At 39.5% G+C, this 21,641-nt stretch overlaps 2 protein-coding genes across 2 annotated transcripts in view; one reads left to right on the plus strand and one right to left on the minus strand.

Moving 5' to 3' along the window:
* Positions 1–351: 351 nt before the first annotated feature.
* On the plus strand, positions 352–2,974 carry LOC139667655 (endonuclease domain-containing 1 protein-like). Its single transcript, XM_071547143.1, has 2 exons — positions 352–651; positions 2,420–2,974. The coding sequence occupies exons 1-2, from the start codon at positions 352–354 to the stop codon at positions 2,924–2,926; spliced, it is 807 nt and encodes a 268-aa protein (XP_071403244.1). The 3' UTR covers positions 2,927–2,974.
* Positions 2,975–5,268: 2,294 nt separating this feature from the next.
* The window catches only part of LOC139667666 (calsequestrin-1-like), a 32,325-nt gene continuing 15,952 nt past the window's right edge, over positions 5,269–21,641 (minus strand). The window contains exons 2-11 of the mRNA XM_071547154.1: positions 12,989–13,082; positions 10,618–10,718; positions 9,291–9,402; positions 9,050–9,123; positions 8,449–8,579; positions 8,309–8,354; positions 7,572–7,626; positions 7,244–7,344; positions 6,722–6,796; positions 5,269–6,148 (exon numbers count right to left, since the gene is read on the minus strand). Coding sequence (XP_071403255.1) covers positions 5,870–6,148; positions 6,722–6,796; positions 7,244–7,344; positions 7,572–7,626; positions 8,309–8,354; positions 8,449–8,579; positions 9,050–9,123; positions 9,291–9,402; positions 10,618–10,718; positions 12,989–13,082 — 1,068 coding nt within the window. The 3' untranslated portion in view covers positions 5,269–5,869. The remainder of the gene's footprint in view (positions 6,149–6,721; positions 6,797–7,243; positions 7,345–7,571; positions 7,627–8,308; positions 8,355–8,448; positions 8,580–9,049; positions 9,124–9,290; positions 9,403–10,617; positions 10,719–12,988; positions 13,083–21,641) is intronic.

Raw genomic sequence — 21,641 nt, forward strand, 5'->3', positions numbered from 1 at the left:
AAGCAGATTCTGACAGTATTTATAAAAAAAAACTAGTCCTGCCACTTAATTGTTGTTAAGGGAATCGGTTTATTTATGTTTATTAAACCTTTCAGTCTGAACAAGTGTAACACTGAAGTCCAGCTGGAGGAAACTTATGCCGATGGAATGAAGAAAATAATACATTTACCAATAATTGTAAATAGGCGAGAAAAAAGTGGGAGACAATTTTCCAAGTTTTAGATTCTATTCATGTGAGCAGATATGCAAATATACAGCAGATGATACAGCACTGTGTGTCTGCACTGGATAGATATATAAACCTTAGTCAGTTCACTTACCACCACGGCTCTCTGTCCAAGCTCAGACAATATGCTCTGCATAGTTTTTCTGCTACTGTTTCCTCTGCTCTCCAAAGGAGAAGTGAGCTCGTTTACTAACCCTAACTGTCAACAGTTCTTTCTGAATGGTAACCATACAACAATCCTCACTGACTTAACAAACAACAACCGCTACCAGCAGATATGTCAGTGTCTCCTGGACCAGAACCTCCGGCCACAGTACTTCTACGCTACACTCTACGACACAGTGAACAGGATCCCAGTGTACTCTGCTTATGTGTTTCAGCATCCTTGCGTGGTCAGAAGAGACAGATGGTACATCGAGCCACAGGTATTGTTGCCTTAACTTTAGGTGTTTAATTATTTTCAGTTAAGTTAAACTATGTGTATTGATTCCAAAAGTTTTGCTCTAGAGACATGGTTAAATGTCATTAATCAATGCTGCTTTCAAACTTCAGAAGCAGGTCACTGTTTCAGCTCATTCTGCTGGGAATATCTACAAGTGAATAGTGAATTTCTTTCTTTTGGTCCACCAAAAGAATGATGTCTTTGGTTGAAAAATCTGGTGGATATCACAGTAAAAATGAAAACAATCAAGGTGTGTCTTCCATGGACATATTATTCTCATTCAGAAACGCCGCTACTGCGTTATAGCAGGGAAACTGCGAGTTTCCCTGCTATGACGACTTCTGTTGCGTAGAACCCGGAAGTGTGAAAAGGGTCTATAAGGAGCTCCACACTTAACTGTTGTCAGTGTACTCTTGAGCAAGGCACTGGAACCCAATTTTTTCCAGTCAAACTTCTCATTTTCTAACAGTAAAAAAACTGCGGTGTAGTAATGGGCATTTCCCAGATGTGAGGGTATTTATGTTAGTAACCCCCTCTGACTTCTCCACTTAGTCATCTTGCCTATACTCTAAAGTGCATTCTGTATGGTTTCTCTGTTACTGTCACAGCAGGACTTTGAAGTCTCACCTGTAGCGTATTCCTTAATTAGAGCAGGGAGGTTGGTGACGGGCAGCTCTTCCCTTTAAAAGCCTTACATCTTGTGTGTTTATGAGCTTCATTTTGTTGGGTGGGTGCACAACGTCGCTCTGTCCCACAGTGCTTTTTGTCTCTGCTGGCTGCCAAGAGGTTGACAGGAGAAGAGTCTTCGTCCCTGTGTTCTGTGTTTGTCTGTTTTGTCTGTGCGTCTTGTGTGATTGCTGGTGTGCTGTACAGGCTGGTGAGCCTGAGCTGTGGAGAGGCTGCAGGGGGCAGATTGGCAACAGCGAGGCTGTGCAGGGCTGAACTTTGACCTACCCACCGACTGTCCTGCTGTTACCCTGTGACATTACCAATACAGGTGTACTGTCTGGAAAGTTTCCTTCAAAGAGGTATACATGCATGAGAGTAAAAAGCAGAAGAAAACAAGAAAGATCGTAAATTAACTAAATGTCTTCATAGCAGTCGTTGAAGCATGGCTACCTGTGTTTTAAGGAACTGTGAGCACGGCTGGAACACGTCTTTAACAGTGTTGGGTGGTAACGCGTTACTCAGTAATGCGTTACAGTAATGTGATTACTTTTTTCGGTAACAAGTTGTGTAAGGGATTACAATTTCAAATTCAGTAATTACATTACAGTTTGGCTACTAATTCCAGTAACGCTCTGTTACTGCGTTACTTAAGCCTGAACCCCTGTCAACCTTTTCTGTTCTCTCTTTTGAAAATTTTGAAGGTTTTTTTTCTCCCCAGATCCCTGTTTGTTTTTTTCCTCACGTGTATCCTGAGGACATGCGGGAACCGGTTTACATTGGCTACTACCTAAAAAGGCAAAACATCGTTTCAATAAAACGTTTTTTTTGTTTTTTTTGGGGGGGGGGGGGGAGTTATGTAACGAGTAATGTAACTAATTACTTTTCCTGTAGAGTAATAACTAATGTAATGTGATTGCTTTTTAAAGAAGTTATAAGTAAAGAGTAATATATTAAATTTTCCAAGTAACTTGCCCAACACTGGTCTTTAACCAATCAGATTGGTTTGCTGAAACTACCCCACTGTATAATAAGGTTTAAAAACACACTATATCTGATATCATTGTTTCTTGTAATGTTCACAGCTGGATGGTGGAACCATCCCTTGCATTAATCAATCGACAAGTGTCCCCCTTGGCCAACGAGGTCAGCACCAGGCTCTGAACAGAGACTACGACGGCTCCGGCTATGACAAGGGTCACCTCTACCCGGTGTCCCATACCAACTCTCAACTTGCCATGTTTGCCACCTCCACCCTGACCAACGCTGCCCCTCAGGACAGCAGCTTCAACCGTAACAAGTGGATGAGGCATGAGGGCAATCTGACTAGGATCCTGCAGAATTGCAACCGGGCCTATGTAGTCACTGGTGTGATTCCTGGAAATCAACAGATTGGAGGACGTGTTAGGGTGGCTCAGTTTTATTGGAATGCTTACTGTTGCCTTAATCCTAATGGGAACCGCTCTAACGGTTTCATTGGGCCTGATCAAAATGGAAGAGTGGAGAATCTGCAGTCTGTCAGAGCTCTAGAGACTAGATTGCGGGGTCACTATAATGTTCCAACATTCACTGTGTTCCCTGGGAGATGCTGATGCAGAAATTCTCAATAAGATGAAATACAGTAAAGAAATTCAATGTTACTGATGTATGGTTGTGACTTGAATTATCTGAGTGGGAAGAACCTCTGCTGTCTTTCATTTTAAAATAAAGCAAGAAGGTTCTGGGTTCAATTCCCAACCCTTTCTGTGTGAAGTTTGTTCTCCCTGTGTTCATGTGGATTTCCCATGGGTGCGCTGATTTTCTCTCACATTCCAAAGACATTGCAAGTCAGGTGGATCGGAGACTCTAAATCTCCCATAGGTATGAATGTGAGTGATTGTCTATCTGTGTTCGCCCTGTGATAGGTGGTCTAATAAATAGTGATCATTTATTTTATTTATTTATTTTTTTTAGAAATTATGCTATATATATACTCCCTACAAAGCTTATGATATTTCTGGTTCAAATTCATTACTTAAAATGCTAACAAATTCAAATGACAGAGGGGGTTATTCATGGCAGGGTTGGCGTGATGTCATGAGGTAAGAACGTCACAGAAGAGCATTTCCTGGTTCATAACAGGGAAGGGTTCTGGGACGTCTTGGTGACTCAGTGGTCTAAGGCCCAAACCACATAACAGCAACATCCTGGGTTCAAATCTGGTTCAAGACCTTTGTCTCATTTCATTCCTCTCTCTTTCCTGTCTGTCTCCACTTTCAACTGTACCAAAAGCAAGAAATGCCCCAAAAAGAGAAAAATATTTTATTTTATTTTTTTTATTCTGTTTGATAGTATCTCCATTAAACAAGCCACAGATAGCTTCCACAATTTTGCTTTCAAAATAAAAGCACATGTATGAGTTCTTTCTAGGAAAAAAAAAAAATCACTGAAAGCTGGCAAAAGCATATCAAAGTATTCTGGCTTTAACCAGAAGTGGAGCTGTTACATAGGTCTATATAAAATATGATATATAATGAAATGCTGTTGTTTACTGACAAATTATACCAGGGGCAGCCATTATGAACTTGACCACTTTAAGGTTAAATAAAATTGAATATCTGTAGTTTAGCTTGGAGTACAGGTTAACCCATTTTTGAGCTGAATGCCTTTCCCAGCTAATGTAACAGCAGAGGTAACTAATTGAGACTTTTTGTTAATTCCATAACCAACTGATGCTGTTGTGTCTGCGTCTTATGGTGGTAATTGCATCACCTAGTCGTGAAAGTTAATTACAATAAGAACAAACCCAATGAGTCAGCAAAAGCTGAACGACACTTTGTATGATAGGAATAATTTCCATGTTCTTGATTTATTAATTTACCTACCGTAGATAAAGATGCAGGTTATGATAGTTTTAATCTCCCAATTAAAAACTGGGCAGTTGACCCAGTATTGTTATATCATTAGTGTTTCAGAGTTAGATTCTGTGTTAATTGAACTAGTTTCAGTCACAGTTTTCTAATCCTTATTGATGAACATATGTAATTTTTTGGAGTTATACAAAGTAAGTCATACAAAGTGAAAATAAAGAATATATTGAAGAGGAATCTGTAGCATACAGTGGATGTTATTTTCCAAAATGTCCTGTGCACCCCAACATAGATCCTGGCTGTGTGTGTCTGCTTGACACAGCTGCTGACTGTGTTCCTGGAGGCAGTATGAGGCCAGCTGTTCACTAATTGATAGGTAAATTGAATTGATATGTAATAAATGACTTTCATTGGGCAAAACCTTGTGGTTTCAGGATAGCTGACATTGTCAGCAGTCACAAATGTAATGTGAAGTTACACATCAATGCAGAATTTTTACAGTAATTGATTTATGTTTTGATATCGAGTAAGAGTTGCTCTAATCGCACGCTGCGTTCACACTGCGAACAACATAAGCAACAAGTCACTTGAAATTCATTGACTTCCTCTAGAGCTTGTTGACCTGGAAAATATGTGGGAAAAAGATGGCCATGGCTGAACTTTTCACATCAGCAGCAAATCAGATGCTTCCTTGTTTCCCTACGGATGTGATTTTAGTGATACATTTTTTTTTTCCTGAACAATGAAAATTAACACTACTTACTTTACCCAGGTGATGTTAATTTATTAAAATTGACATGAGAGTTAATGGTGTCATTGATTAACCAGTCCATTGTATTAGAATTATCGAATTAACAATATTACAATTCATGGTATAATTTGCTGAAATTTGAGTAGTATAAACCTGCAGGCTGCCAACTGACAGCATTTTCTATTAAATTACTGTACTGTGCACACACACACACACACACACACACACACACACACACACACACACACACATACACACAAAGAGTGATGTTTCATATAGAAATGACAACAAACAACATCATTTGTTTTAAAATAGTTTTCTCTTATTATTCTTTAATATCAGAGCAGAAACAATCAAATTATTTTGTGATTTTTGTGTGGACTCCAGGATCTTAATCGCTTTCCAAGATTTTCATAATCTTAAGACTATCCAGTGAGGTTAAGTTTGTTCTCCTTAAAAAATAGTACAATAAATCGTTTGTTTCTTCTCTTAATCCAGTAGAAAACATGTCGCTGAAACAGAATTACAGTAAATTGGAGGAAAGGAGAGAGGGGTGATCCCTGTTCTGTGATGCTAGATAGACAATGTGAGGGAAGTTTCACTCAGTTAGCCTCCTTACTCACATTCCCCCCAGAGGTGAGACAAACATTTGAACACTGTGACAAAGGACATACAGCACACGTACATTTTGAACCACAACTCCTTTTTACAGAGACACAAATCCTCTTCTGCTTCTTTGAAAATCTCCTATCCTGACTGAAATTAAAAGCTTCCCATCGGGCCATGTTACTTGTCCCTCAAAGGCTTTGAGGAAACCATACAGGAAGCAAACAGGAACTGACACAAAGTGTGTTTGCTGCAAGATGTTAGAAAAAATTGGTGCTTTTTGCCATTACTGGCTAAAGCAAAGTGAACCGAAAGATGGTGATGAACATTTATTCATCATCGTCATCGTCATCGTCATCGTCATCGTCGTCGTCGTCGTCATCGTCGTCATCATCATCATCATCATCGCCATCATCATCATCGTCGTCATCTTCGTCATCGTCATCATCATCCTCGTCATCGTCATCATCGTCATCATCATCGTCTTCTTCATCATCATCATCATCTGGGTCGATCTTTCCAGACAGCACGTCGTCAATCCACTGCTCCAGCTCATCAGCTGTGGGCATGTCATCCTGGTCGTCCATTTCCATCCACACGCTGTCGGCCTGCAGGGGGAGACACAGACACACTCATAGAAATCTTCAATATGAAGACATAACGATTTCCAAGAATGCAGGCATTTGGACAATTCATAGCTTGAATGCTAGGTACACAAAGGGCGTGTAAGGCCGTGATCAGATGGGAGGCTTTGTTCTCATGCTGGAATGCAAAGTGAAGCTATGAGCATCGCTGCTAACAGAGAAACTCAGAGATCAAAGGGCACAAGGAGCGTGAGCTCATTCTTGTGGAACACAAAGTTTGAGCAGAACTTGCAAGCTGTCTAATTAGCATTAGCTAGCTAACCTGATGTAACATTGTTGACAAAACAATGTTATCCCAGAGAGAATAGAGAAGACAAAGTTTTATCATTTTATCCAAGACCTCCACCGTGATAGTGCACCTGTCAAGGGCTATTTTCACATTAACGTAAAGCACGTTCAAAAGAGCATCCTATGTGATCACAGCCTAAGCTTTGATCAGATGGGAGACTCATCAGCCTCTGCGAAAAGTATCACCAGTTCTCTGTTTTATAAAGTAGCATATTGCAAGGCATGCTGGGTATGAGAAAGAGGGCTTACATCCTCTACATCAACCACACCAATCTGGGGAGAAGAGAGGTCGATATGGAAGGTTTTCTCCCAGTAGGGCACCAGCTGGAAGTGGCAGACACAGACAGGGGGAACAGGAGAAGGAATTAGGCTTCTATAAGAACTATGCATGAACTTGATCATTCAGAGCAATATATTCTTATATAATAATTAAATTAATAATGATAGAATATTTTATGTAGTGCTTTTCAAGATTCTAAGACACTTATAATCAATAAGAAAATAATCTTTAAGTAAAATTATTAAAAATAGTAACAGTAAAATGATAAATAGCATAACACAAAATAATAAACCTCATAACATAATATCAATAAAAAATAACATCAAAAAGCATTAAGCGCAGAAAATATTTTGTAAAATACAATAATGTAACACACTCAGAATGCAGCTAGACAAGTCAGTCAGAAATGGATGAAAAAATATAAATTAAAAGTGTAAAATGTTGTATTTAATATGCTGACTAGCTGGTATATTCAGTGGGAATATTCATACCAGGGGGAAATTGTCAGGGTCAATCCAGATGATGCTGAGGTTAGGGTTGTTAGTGTTCTCACGAGCCACCTCCTTCAGGATTTCCAGGAACTCAAAACCATCTAGGTGAAAGGTCAAAGGTCAGGTAGGTTGGTTAGCCAGGTACCTGATGGTATTATCTCACAATAACGAGATTGTTAGAAATCTTCAGCATCACTTCCAGTTAAGCATTATTTGGGCAATATTTCTACAATAAGTGTAATAAGAACATAAATATAATGTAATTTCACCTGTATTGATTTTGCATCTGCATTGTCATCATTACTAGTAATTTAACATGGAAATTTACCTGGGTCATCCTCCTCGGCAAAGGCAACAATGTGCTCTCCATCAATGTCATCCTCCTGAGAAAACAAGAGGGAGGGATGAAACAAGGGTGTCCGTTACTCCTCTCTAGATTGACTAACTGAAAAGACAAGTTTCACAGGCAATGATTAATGCTGTTTAGGGCTGCCTTTTTAAAATTATAGAGGAATTTCCAGCGATGGGAAGTAACAAATTAAAAGTCCTTACTGTATGTTACTGTACTAAAATAAGATTTTTAAGTATGTGTACTTTACTCAAGTTTTTCTTTCACTTAAGACTTTTTTACTTTCACTACATTTAAAAAGAAAAATCTATACTTTCTCCTCTACTACATTTTCACTCTCGGGAAAACATCAACAGATTAATTTTTTTGCATCAGACAGCTTCCATCTCGGAAGCAGCTGATCAAGTTCCAAATGTGATTGGCTGCTTGTACACCAAAGCGACACCAAAAATGAGTTAACGTTGGTGATTTGAGCTGCTGACTCTTTCATCTGTGATTCAGAGAAACGCTCAACAGAGAACCAGCTTAGTTCATTAGAAATTACTTTTTTAGACGACTACTTTGACTTTTATACTTTAAGTAAATTTAAGACCTTTCATACTTTGACTTGAGTAAAGTAAATTTGAAATGGTACTTCAACTTTTATTTTTAGATGAGTATTTGCTCTTTTACTTGAGTAAGAAATTTGTGTACTTTCACAATTTCACACTTCTTACCCAGATCTCATACATGCTGTGAGGCTCAAGCTTCCTCAGGGTAGGCCTGAAAATGAAAACAACAGAAAATCATATGATTACATTGATTATATTCCCATGACATTTCATCCCATATTATTTTTTCATGTCCTGGCTCTCACCTGTCATTCTCTTCGATGTAGTCAACAAGTTCAGCCTCGATGTAGGGCTTTCCTGGAATGGTGACGGGCTCCTCCATGAAAGGCTCATAGAAATCAACTTCATTCATCTTCAGCTTCAGCTTCTTGGCAATCTGAAATGAGATTGAGGGAACGTAGGATTAGATGGTTATGAAAAAATACAGTAAATGAAAAATTTGCCATTCAGTATTTGGATAAGTAGTATCATAGAAAATATGAATTACTATTTGCGCTCTGCTTTTTCATTGAAAGGACCAATACACCAACAACATACACTCATTAGATTTTATTTTTCACAACAGACTGATTGTGTTTCACCAAAACACAGACATACACTCTACGTGATTTCCTGACGTCAGATTAACAAACAATTCTGTGACATTTAATTAGTGTTCGTGCAAATCACTGATATTATTACTATTAAACAAAATTTATTCTGTCTCCCTTGATAGTCAAGCATGTTCTTAATGAACCCAAGGACGCACACACATATACTGTACATAAACACACAGACAAATACACACAAATACACACACACACACACACACACACACACACACACACACATTTATTTAGTTTATACCTTGGGGTCGAATGTGGCAAAGAATTTGATGAAGGGATGGAACTCCTCAGCAGCATCGTCATACTCAATGTAATCTGGTCGGAGGGACAAAAAGGAATTTAGAAAACTTTTTAGAAAATGTAGAAATATTTTACAACTGATAACAGTCAGGAATACAGCACAGAAACATGAATAAATTAATTGTTTTTATGAATACACTGGACAGTTTTCAGAAAGCTGATGATTTTGAGGTTCCACCTACGAGGAGATTTCTCGCTCTTGAAGTAGCCCACCAGCTTGATGACCTCGTCGATGTTGTGGAAACCTTTCAGCTCACGCTCATTGTCAATGATCTCCACAGGGTCCTCAATCACCTGAGGAGATTGATTGAGAGTAAATATGAGAAATTAAAGAATAATTCAATTGTAGTGAAAATCACACTGCAAAAGATGTCTATCGTAACAAGTCATTTTGCAAAAAAAACATTTTTCAGCCTTAAAATCATATTTGAAACAAGTGAAAAATTCTGCCAAATCAGAATAAGAAAGATCACTACTGTCACAAAAATGACACTTGATTGATTTCTTGAAAAGTTAATTTGCGTTTGAAACAAGTTAAATGATCTCACCGCATTGGCAGAGTGATTTTAAGGGCGTTTTCACACCTAGTTAGTTTACAGCAAATATTTCAAACCCTGGAGTGGTTTCCTCTTCAGTTCAGTTTGTTTGGGAACATGAGAACACAGCAATCGCACTGAGGTGTGAACAAAATAATCTGACTGACACCTTGTTCAGAGGTCGGTCTTGGTACATTTCCAAGCTAAGCCTGCAGTTTGTTTGGAGTGAGAACATGATCCGACCCAACTACAGGAATCACTGTGCATCAGTTGAGTTTGATAATAAAAATGGATACTAAAACGCAGATGATGCTGATGCTCCAAGTTTGATTACTCAATAAGAAAGTCCTTTCTCACACTAATTTTCTTACCAGTGAAGTCACAGCTCCCATGTGGCTTTTTATGATAAATTATGGTTATCTTGAAATCTCATGTGAAACATAACTGAACCAATGTGTAAATCCAACATATATACCAACTTGTCCCCTGATTCGGACTATAAGTTTGAACACTCCTTAAGACTCGATACTAGATAAAATAACTTGTAGGATGGATGTTGTTTTTACAGGTATCATGCAATCAATTCAGATAACATAAATAATATAATATAATAATATAAACAACGTGTCATGGATCAACTGTGATTAGTAGTGCTTTCCTTCTTCTCACTTCTGACTTGGAGTTGATACTGGCAGTGCACACACCGCCAGCACCTTGAGAAACCTATCTCTGGAAGCACATTTTTTTTCTCTTCTACTTTGACCAATATTGACCATAGTCACCTCATTTTCATGATTTTTGGTGTGGAAATGTTGAACAACACCCATCAGCAGCCAAGGACATACTTTGTGCTGCTCTATGTCGCATCTATTACAGCTATATTATTTGGCTGTACGCCTATATACTGTAGTAAATAGCTATCAATGTGGCTGCTAATGGTGTTAAAGCTTTGGCAAGATCATAAATTACTTACATCATAGAGGAACTCAACCAGGGTGTCAGCAGCCAGCTCTCCATCGTATTCAATGATCTCATTGTCAGCAAAGATATAGATGCTCTCTACCTCATCCAGACCTGAAAGAAAATAACAATACTATGGAGTGTTTTCACAATAATCTTGGGATTTAATTGGGAGGATTGTTACACACGTCATTGCATGCGAGCGTTAGCTTGTTGTTGTGCCCTAAATGTAGACAAACTGCAGTGATGGAAAAATATGAGATGCCTTGAAAGTGCTTATCAGCTCATCTCTATTGTCCTATTAAAAATGGTTGCCATTGATAATGCTCTGTGGATGATAGTAAATCCTAAGTATGTTTCAGCATAGTAAGTCTCAGATATATTTTACTCGATGCCTGTTCTGAGATTTTTTGATGGCAAACACAGTAGGTGTCTGTTTTAAAATGACTGTGTTATCAAGTATGGCAGATCACAAGAATGCCGCAACTTGCCTTGCAGTAATATGACATGTAACTACTGCAGATAAGTGAGAAAAAAAAAACTTTTTTTTATTCTCCATAATCTCCATGTAGACCATAACTTGTTTGCTTTATTTGCTGCCGTTAGTATCCACAGAACAAGTATAATGAATGTATTTTTGCTTACATATTTACAGATGTGAATTGTTGTATAGCACACCTATGTCTGTACAAAGTTAATAAGTTACTCAAATTTCAATAAAATCACAGAATAGTTTTCCTCCTTTCCTCCTTACTTCTACAGATGTGATAAACCATAGAACAGGTAGATATTAAGGGTAAAAGTATCCATAAATACAGTTGATAAAGAGTATATTACAACGGCTTCAGTTTCATCCTGCTGCATATGATATATTGCAATGGCTATGAAGTATTTACACAGGTCAAGATAAAGTTTTATCACAGAGCTTTCTACTCTTGGTTTCCTTCAAGAAGGACCGTAGTCACAATATTGGTGTATTACTCAACAAAAAAAGTGTGGCAGAGTATTAAGAAATATGGTAACAGTATTAACTATGCAGCTATATGATGTACAGCATTTTTATACCCACAGTACATGCCTGCATGTTTGCACACACACACACACACACACACACACACACACACACACATACACATGCACAATGACGTTTCACTTCAAAAAAACGTCCATCTTAACAAGTCATTTAGTCTCATTTAGTCTCTGCCAGTGAGGTGAGATAACTGCACAGGTTTCCAATGCAGTTTCACTTCTTTAAGGAAGTTTCTAGAAATGAGTTTCAGTGTCTTGAAACAAGACAGACTAAGGCAGATTTTCAGGCAGATCAGATTTTTTCACTTATTTTAAGAAAATTACTATTTGAGGACTCAATAATAGACTGAATGACTGGGATGGAGATTTCTAAGATGGAGATTTTTTGCAGTCTGCTCCTCATTTGACTTTTGGGGTTGGGTCTCACCACTCATATACTTAAGTGTTGCGTAGCTTGTGTTGTTCTTCCAAACCAACAGTGGTCTCTCTGCTCAACACTTGAGGGCAGGATTGCTTCATTTATTCTCCATGCATTTTGGTCAGCCTCAGATACTGTCTGCATTTACTCCTTACATTAAGTTTGAATCCCGTATTTCATTTACTTCAATGTGGCCTGTATGCCCCACCCACCCAAAAGCTGACAGAAGGCCTCCAAAGTGAGATAGCCTCCATTCGAAAGATATTGCAATCTCTCTGACAAAGGAACTGCTGACATGAAAGTAAAATAATTGAATATTAGTGAAGTTACTGGCTATTTTGATCCTTAGCATGACATTTGGAGGGTGATTAATTAATTAATTAATTTAATCATTCATTCATTCATTCATTCATTGAGCAGTGAATATCAAGTAAACCTGGAAGGTTTTAGCCAAAATGTAGACTGTATTCAAACTTGTTATATAGCATTTTGGAATGAAACCCTACACAAATGCTAAATGAATACATTTGGTGGTTTTTTAGCTAAATGGCTAAAAAATCAGAATACATAACTGAACAGATAAGAAATACTGAAATATATGTGCAGGTGTAAAACAAAACAAAACAAAAAAAACACATGTCTGACCCCAGAAATCTCTCCAGGCTGATCTCTATGATGAGACTAATAGAAGCAGTTATGGCTCTATCACAACTTTCACCTCAATAACAAGATAACTGTACAATCTGCAGTAGTTTGTGAATGAGTTATGAGTTTTAGAAAAGTGATGGGGTTTGGAGGAGGGAGAAGATTTACAGAACCAAAGATTATCTTTTCTACATCTATCAAAATTGAAAAATAAAAGGATGTCTGCATTTACTGATGACAAGTAGGCCGTGTTTTGATCAACAAGGTCTTTGTCAGTGACCAGCAGGCTTACCCAGCTTCTTGGCAACAGCCATGTCCTTCTTCTCATCCACCAGGCCGAATCCAATGTCCTCATCATCAAGATCATCCAGAACCTGGGCTGCAAGCTGGAGAGAGAGCGAGAGTGAGAGAGAGAGTGAGAGAGAGAGAGAGAGGTGGTGGGGTGTTGGGAGCAGAGGAGTGAGTGGGAGAAAAACAGAGAGAAAGGGAGTGAGTGAGAGACATATTTATCATATGTATGTATCATATGAGAACTGTTTGTATCCCTGACTCATCTTAGCATTGTATGTAGCATTACTAATTCCACCACAAGCAATTCACTTCTCTGTACTTCCATGATAGACGTTCCCTGATCTCTCAACTGCATGAGAAAACATATTTCCAGCGTAATTCACATGAGCAAAACTCTTTGCCATTTCATCTCAAGCCCTTAAAAGCAAAAGCTTTAGTTTGCTGCCTTGCACTTTCTAAATCTGAGTGAAACTGAAGCCAACAATCGGCAGCCCTCATAGCCAATGTGAGAGGAGCGCGGACAGCAGGGTTTCCAGAAGAAGAACAAGAGGGGCAGAACTTGAGCCAACTATGTCAAGGGAAAGAGACGCTGCAACAGGTGTGGTGGAAAGGAGAGGGGCTCACACTTTGCAAAAGTAAAGCAGCTACATGCACGCACATACATATTTGCGCATAGATGTACACAGACATGTACACACACTCAAGCACACACAGGTGCTCTTCTTGCTTTCTTTCTCTCTCTCTCTCTCTCTCAACACACACTGACATTTCTGTTCAGTTGTATAAACAACTCTAATCGTAAATTAGTTCCCATGTTATCCATTTTTATTGGTTTATCCCCCCATTTAGCTCCAGCAGAATAAGGAAATATGATTGCCCCTTTAATTGGTGAGGTTACACGTCATATACACAGAGCCAAAAGCGCCATCTAGTGGCTTACAAAAGTACAAAGCAGCACTGCCACGGTTAGCAATCGTTATAAAATGGACAGCATTGATAAGCGGCCAAGTGCCCCAAAGCACCAGAGCAAATAGCTAGATGTGCTTTATTCCTATTCAGCAGAGAATGCTTGGAGAGAAACCGTTTGACACATGCATCCCTTTGGTCTCTTAATGATTGGACCAAGGCCCAGTTTTTCCCCTGAGCTGTTTAGGAAAGTTGGTCCATTTACCTTCCAACACTTAATCAAGATAATCACCATCTAACAGCTAATGGAAGAGGTTCCATTCAGGCCAAGATCTCTTTTACTTTAAGATTTTGGATGGATGGATGGATGGATGGATGGATAGACAGATGAACGGACATGTTAAAGTTTGATTAATAGATTAGATGAAAGCTTCATTCAAATGCTTCTTTTCCCCCTTACCCGTCTCTGCCATGATTAAGTCAGCTTGCTATGCCACACAAAGGTGCAGTCCACATATAAAGTCATATTGGCACGGCCCAAGCTGCAGCTGCTGGATTTCGAAAGCAGCTCCGTCTCCAGTGGACTGCGATGTCTGCTGGTTCTTCTAATTTTGTGATTTTAAACTAAACCGATCGCCCATTCTAATGCAATCAAGGCGAGGAAGAGAAGAACCAGCAGATACTGCAGCGGCAGAAGAATTGGAGTTTTGCAGCCCAGCTTTAGAGAGACAGAAGGCAGACCTGAACATACCTGATAGACAATTGCTACTTGACTTGTGAGCAACTGCAAGAAGAGGTAACGCTTTAGGGCATAGCACAACAGAGTCACAGCCTCCGGTTACATAACAAATCGGTGGCCTTTATTTTGCAGGACAGGAAACAAAATAAGTAACAGGTCCAAACATCCAGGATGAGAACGTGTAAAACGTCTGCAAAAACAAAGTACATGAAAATGAGCATACTTAGTGTGCATCAGTGATTGAATGATTACATTATTGAATTATTTAACCACCAGAAGCAGAGGAGTGCAGCGTTAGAGAGGAATCCATCTTCCACACTATATGACTTTTAAAACACATTTATTTTCGATTGATCAGTAGACATCTACGTATCGAGGAGCATTCCTTCATCATCAAACCTCGCCATTCATCTCTACATAATGATTAAGTACAAGGTGTATCTGCTTTCAGCAACATAGTGTTTGTATGACCAGTTAGTTCAACAATACTGTACATCTTAGCTATACATTTTTGAATGCGAACAAATGCTCTTACCTGGAGTAACTTACACTAACTGCAGACACAAAAATAAGTGAAAGTTTAGTAGAGCATATTAATAGTATAGCATATTAATGCAGAAGGGATTGGTAGGGTGGATTACACAAGGCCAAGGATGCTGCATTGCACTGAAGATTACCAAATTGACTGACAGTTTGCATTTTCAAGAGTGTCATTTTCACATGTGTGACTTGAACCGAAACTATTCCCCAAAATGCGCATACCCCTCCCCGTTGCCACAGCGCATGGCCATATCAGTAACACAGGGGTATTTATAAGAGAGGTGAAGCTGTGGGTGCCTGTGGTGGGGTGGGGAGCCACGCAGGGAGGACCACAGCTATATAAGGGCTTGTGAGAAAGCATGTTGAGGAGCAGAAAAGAAGGCTGAGGTTCGTTACATATAAATGGGTGTGGAAAGGGGAGGAGAGAGAAGGGGCAGGGCTGCGTAATGGAAGAAGACACCCGATACTCAAGCTTAACACTTACTCAGATCTGTCCGGACATCCATCATCATTTTCGGTTTCAACCGGACTTGGGACGTCTCGCTCGTCTTCTCTCATTCCTCTCTCTTTCTCAGGATCACTCTCCCTCTTTCTCTGGCTCTCTGTCTCAATCTGGAAACTTTGTTGTGTCTTAAAGCAATATTCCACTTAACATGGGGGTTATTCAGCACTTGACCGCCATGAAAACCAGAATATAATCTACTCACCAAGATCGGATGCAACTGGACGAGTTTGTAGCATTCCGATTTTTACTTCCCATTCATTTGAATAAGGCCACGGAAATAGCCTGAAAACTTAAATTTAACAACGTTGGTGAACAGATTCAACAGCAGTCCTGGGTCTGTCCTCATTTTGCATTTCTATTCTTGGTTTACACTAAAATTAGTATTTAAAAATAAAAGTAGATCCGGTCTTCCAAACAGGAATGATCTCTCCTAAATGGTATCCCTCCGCTATGTGCTCTTCTATCAATAAAAATGATATTCGGCAAAATTATGTTCTAAAATGTTGGACCCACAGTCAGTTGAAAATCACAGTAGCGGGATCTGTTGTTGATGAACAAGTTAAATGTTTTCAGGCTATTTTTGTGGCTTGTTCAAATGAATGGGAAGTAAAAATCTGAATGCTACAAACTCGTCCAGCTGCATCTGATCTTGGTGAGTATTTTATATTCAGGTTTTCTCCTGACACCGCTTCAGCCCTCTTCTCTCTTCTCTCACCCTCGCTCCGTCCCCCTGGCTACCGCCCGACCCGCCCAGACTGAGTGCAGGAGCCAAGTGAGAGGCTGGCAGCGTAACGTCTTGGCTCCGTCTCCCGATGCCCAGTCACCGTCAGCTTGTCAGGTGACACAAGATGAGGGCATAGTGCAACAGTGAGGTGTCAGAAAACGTGCCCCGCGTTCCCCCCGCTGCCTTGGCTGGGGCACCGAAGGATGAGCAAGGACAGGCGGACGGGTTCGCAGGGGAACGGGGGTCACATTTCTTGTAATATAGCCGCCCTGTAAAGGTGATTCTACTTACGCCTCTGATTCTACCCTCATATACTTACTCTATACTTCTTTAAAGTAGTTGCTTCCACTTACCACTGGGACCCCAATTCAGACCTGAGTACCATATAGGCCAGTCAGTAGACACTTTCATCCAAAATGCCTTAGTGGATACATTTTTGCACCGGTGGACTCAGTAGGGCAGTGCCATGCTGCACCAATCTGGATTCTGCTTTTGATTCATTTCCTATATGTTGTATTGAATGGTGATGGAAGCTCAGTTTGACTTTGACTTGACCCCATTTAATGGGGGAAATAAGCAAGATTTTTACTGCCACACACCACAAAATGACCATAATATACTGTATCTGCGGAAGGGTTGATAGAGTTATTGATCAATACCAGTGTCTAAATGATTTCTTCTCCAGGTGCTGAGATTTCTGGCTTTCAAAACTCACTTCCCGGCCCAAACTCTCTGTTTTGGAACAAAAACTCCCCGGCCACTGCGATATCAAGACCCTCCCAATCTCCTCCCCACCTACTCACATTTTCAACTGTGCAACAAAGGAGGACGGTGCTACCAGTGAGCGGCTTGTATCACAAGACATTTCAGCTAGAAAGGCTAAAAAGCCTGGTTCTCAAGCAAAATAAGTCAATAACAAAGCAGTTATTGACTTATTTTGCAGATATGTTACCTCTTCACTAGACATTTCTGTTAAATCTCTGCTCTAGCTCACTTATTTGTCTTTGTTGTGAAAATGTGAGTTTATTGTTTGTGTCAATTACAGGTAAGTTCTATTGATGTAATTCCTACTGGTAGCCTATAGAAGTCGATAAAGATCATTGTCACTTAATGCCCCTGTGAATAGACTCTGGATATATCAGCATGCATCAGTGCCGGCAGATCTGAAGCTTTATTGCAGAAGAGATGGCACATTACTGTAAACGGGCCTGATCTTCATCTATCCATCCACCCATCCCCCTTCTGTTTTCATTCATCCTTCCACAGCCGATCCTGGGACTTTCAGAGAAGGCTGAATAAACCTTGTTCATGAAAAATAACTTATTGTGCTGTTTCCTGCTCTATCCTGGGTCTAAATCTACACATATGACTGACTGGGACTGTGTTTGGGTTTAGTTGTTCCCAAGTAGCCCTTGTTTTTTGTTTTTTTGCTAAGTGAATGACTGAGCATTCGATGACTCACACATCTGTGTGTGTGCGTCACCTTCTGATGTAAGTCACTCTCAGAGAGAGCTCATGGGACATGCACACACACACACACACACACACACACTGTAGATTCTTCTTAACAGCAGCATCAGTGTCTGTGTCCAAAATCAAATCATTCCTAACAAGGAAAGTGTGTGTATGTGCATGTGTGTTTGCATACATGCACATGTACACACTTAAACATGTTTCTACTCTCAGTAATACACCACAGTGCTTATGCCATAAATACTACTAATGACCGAAATAAAAGGTAGACCTAACAAGTCGACTCACAGCCTTTAGGCAGGAATGTAGCACAATAAAAAAAAGCAACAAAAAGACAATGTCATCTTAAAATCTTTCTCAAACTTTCTCAAACGTTTAACGTGCTACCCAACAAATTTGCTGAATCTGTGAAATGCATCGCACCACCTTGGAGGAACATTAGCAGGTTTTCAAAGCAGCATGATTTCCCATCTTCCTATATGAGCGAGTATCCTGGGATCCGTGCAGAACGAGAAGCCCCAGGTTCAGCCTGCTTTCCCCACAGCTAGACAGTAAATTAGTAATGGCTGCTGTAACACATCAGGACGTTCTACACCAAGCTGTTACATAACACTGCGCCGGGGTGGTCATGAAAGATTCAGATACAACAGCATATAAAACACACACTACGAGCCGCCACCAGCTAGTGGAACAACACTGTTTGGAAGGAGGACATCCGTGAGTTTGCACAGAAACATAAAAGCCACTGTCCTATTTTAGAAAACATGTTTTTACAGTCTGTCAGTCTAAATGAAAAAGTCACTCCTTGTTTCTTTAGGCTAAAAATTTACTATTTTCACCTTTTTCATAAATGCAGCATTATCACATGGGAAAAATGATGGAATTCATGGAATGTTTTTAGAAATCCCACAGGCACACAAGCTGATTCGCTATGATGGACTGTGAGGGCAGAAGTGTCTGCAACCATCTGTGAATGACTCACTTTGACAGTAATAAGCCGTGTTGGAAACGTGTCACATAACAAACTCAACTCACAAACTCAGCATCCCTCCTGCATTTGTGAAGCTTGTTTTGGACAAGTATGAAAGGCTGCAGTTGTTCGCTAAAGCAAACTTTAAAAATCACAAACCAAAGCTGTTTTGAGGCTGCATCTTTAGCCTTTTTATGTCGACTTGACAAGAGACACGCAGCAGCAGCCAGCTGAAGTGTTTCCATGTTCAAAGAAACAGTTTCATTTCAACAAGACATAATCTACAAATCAAAAAGGTGACATTTACTCTTTGCTTATGACAGATTACAGTTTTTGTTACACAAACATTTCTCAGAAGCAGAGGCAGAAGGCAGAAATAATGTCATTGGATGAAGTAAACCTCAAAGAACAACAACAACAGTGTTTCTGGCGAAGTAACATTAGACTTAAGTCCAGTGAAAAAGGCAAGAGCTATATTATGAAGCCTAGCACTCTTCTACTAACTGAAAATGCAATCTAGCAAGTTATCTAGGTTAGTTAGCATAGCTGACCTTCCAAGTTCATACTAGCCATACTAGCTAATGGCTATCCAGGTAAGCTAGTTAGCTAGCTGCTGGCCTTCCAATATCATGAATGCCATGGTCATGAATGAATAAAAATTTTTAAAAAAATTTGGTGCAAATTATATTTTTTGTATATATATATTTGTATTTTGACAAATACTGAGGTTTAACTCCAACCAATCAGATTGTTTCTGCCTCCAGAGCAGCTCTGCCTATTTTTATATGTATACCTAGAACATGAAAGGGAAACTCATAATGGAATAATACTGAAGTTAGCAGTTATCTTAAAGCCTTTGCCGACAGTATGAAGTTGCAACACGTTATATTATCATCTGCATTTGTGAAATATTGAGCAATGGAGAAATGGATCTATAGCAATTTGGAATGAAAACCTTCAAATGTTCATGTTGTGTTTTCATACTATAGCCTACATAGTCCACATACTGTAAGATGTATACATATATAAGAAATCACCTTTATGGGAGATGGGGAGACAATGGGATTACTATATTACTACCATTAACAGGGTGAATGAGAAAAAGTGTTCCCTTACTAATTGACGTTAAGTACTCACAGACACTGTCCTTTTAACACTCTACCTCCTGTCCAGGTTCACCGCTCGGTGAGACGAGCATGTGAGTGGGGATTTCAACGTCACAAAATTCACTTAAATTTTTCATGAGGCACTTTGATCCCCTGCATTTCCTTGACATTTTCCTCCCATGAATAAGTGATATGAATACATCCTTCAATATAGACAAGGGAGGAGGAGAGGAGGAGAAAAAAAGCAAAGAACATTGAGGGAAAGAATGAAAAAAAAATGTAGGCTACATATGTTGTGTGGATGGAGAGAGAGAGAGAGAGAGAGAGAGAGAGAGAGAGAGAGCACCAGGTCATTCATAAATGATTATGTACAGCATGAAAGTACCCTTTATGTTATACAATAACACATCACCTGTGACTGCATTTGTGATCCATAATAACCTTAAAGTAATAAGCCGTGCCATTTTCATATTAAAACGTTTCTGCTTTGCTACTCTCTATTGCCGATTGATGTAGTACAATCGTGATTCAACCTATACCCAGTTCATGAGTTCCAGCAGCAGCAACAGCGGTTTGTTTGGAAGAAACAGAAGAAGAACTGGGTAGTTAGACGTCGCAGTACTGTAACACACTGTTTGATTGACAGGTGATCTCTGGGAAGTGCCGTGCAGAAACACCACAGCAACGAGCGCAACAAAGATGGAGACAAAATAATAACAAAAACAAAAATCTTGTGGATTACCAATTAGAATGTTCCAATAAATATCTTACATTGACCTGAGGAAGACATTGCTGTTGAAACGTTGGCTTAAATAAAAATTACATATTTTTTGCATCGAGGCCATGACTGTGCAGCAACTCTTCTTTCCAATAAATTGTTTAAAAAATGCTTGTTATAGGTACAACAATACTTTTCAACATTTGCACCTCAAAAACAACGTCTTCGCTTCCGCTTTCCGAAACCATTTATGTGCGCGCTGTAGGTAAGCCATCACAAACAACAATGGGGATCTAGTCTCCAAAATATTCAAAAGGGTTTTAGAAATTGAAAATCTACCTCACTATGTCATGGAGTAGGCTCAGAGCAACACAGCACTCAACGGTCCTAGAAGGCAAGGCAATCCTAGAAGTGGGAGGACTGACTGTGTTGGTGTGGGATTCAATAAAGAAGATTTTACATTAAGATCCTTGAATTGCACACCTGTGATGGTTTCAACTCACCTTCAGTTATCAACTCAGGAAGCAACTTCCCTCAAAATTTGAAAACTGAAAATCTTGCATGGGCTAAAAGACGTGTTTTTTTAACCAGTGTGCAAATCAATTATTGTGAATGAATGCTTTGTCACGGCTGCACCATCTTATTCTCTCCAGAGGGAGGCACACTCATTTCAAAGTAAATAGAGGAAAACAACAGTACTTTAGTTAACAACTAGCAGAAACTTTCGTTAAGAATTAGCTCACTTCTGCAGTCAAATTGTCAAGACGGGGCGGATCGATGGGGGATGAAAGCTATACATGAGTCGATCTAACAGAGTGGCATGCTGCTGCTTCACATGCTTCACATTAAAAATCTTCACATTATCGCACTTGTGAGAGTAGTAGCACCTCCCAAGAAATGACACCAACACCCAAGAGAAAGCAGCAGCCAGTATTTCCATAATCTCTGCAAATGCTGGGTGTCTTTTTATTTT

The sequence above is a fragment of the Centroberyx affinis genome, unplaced genomic scaffold, assembly GCF_046629955.1.
Source record: "Centroberyx affinis isolate AG114_WGS23_722 - 3 ecotype Tasmania unplaced genomic scaffold, CSIRO-AGI_Caff_v1 ptg000269l_1, whole genome shotgun sequence".
Lineage (NCBI taxonomy): Eukaryota > Metazoa > Chordata > Actinopteri > Beryciformes > Berycidae > Centroberyx > Centroberyx affinis.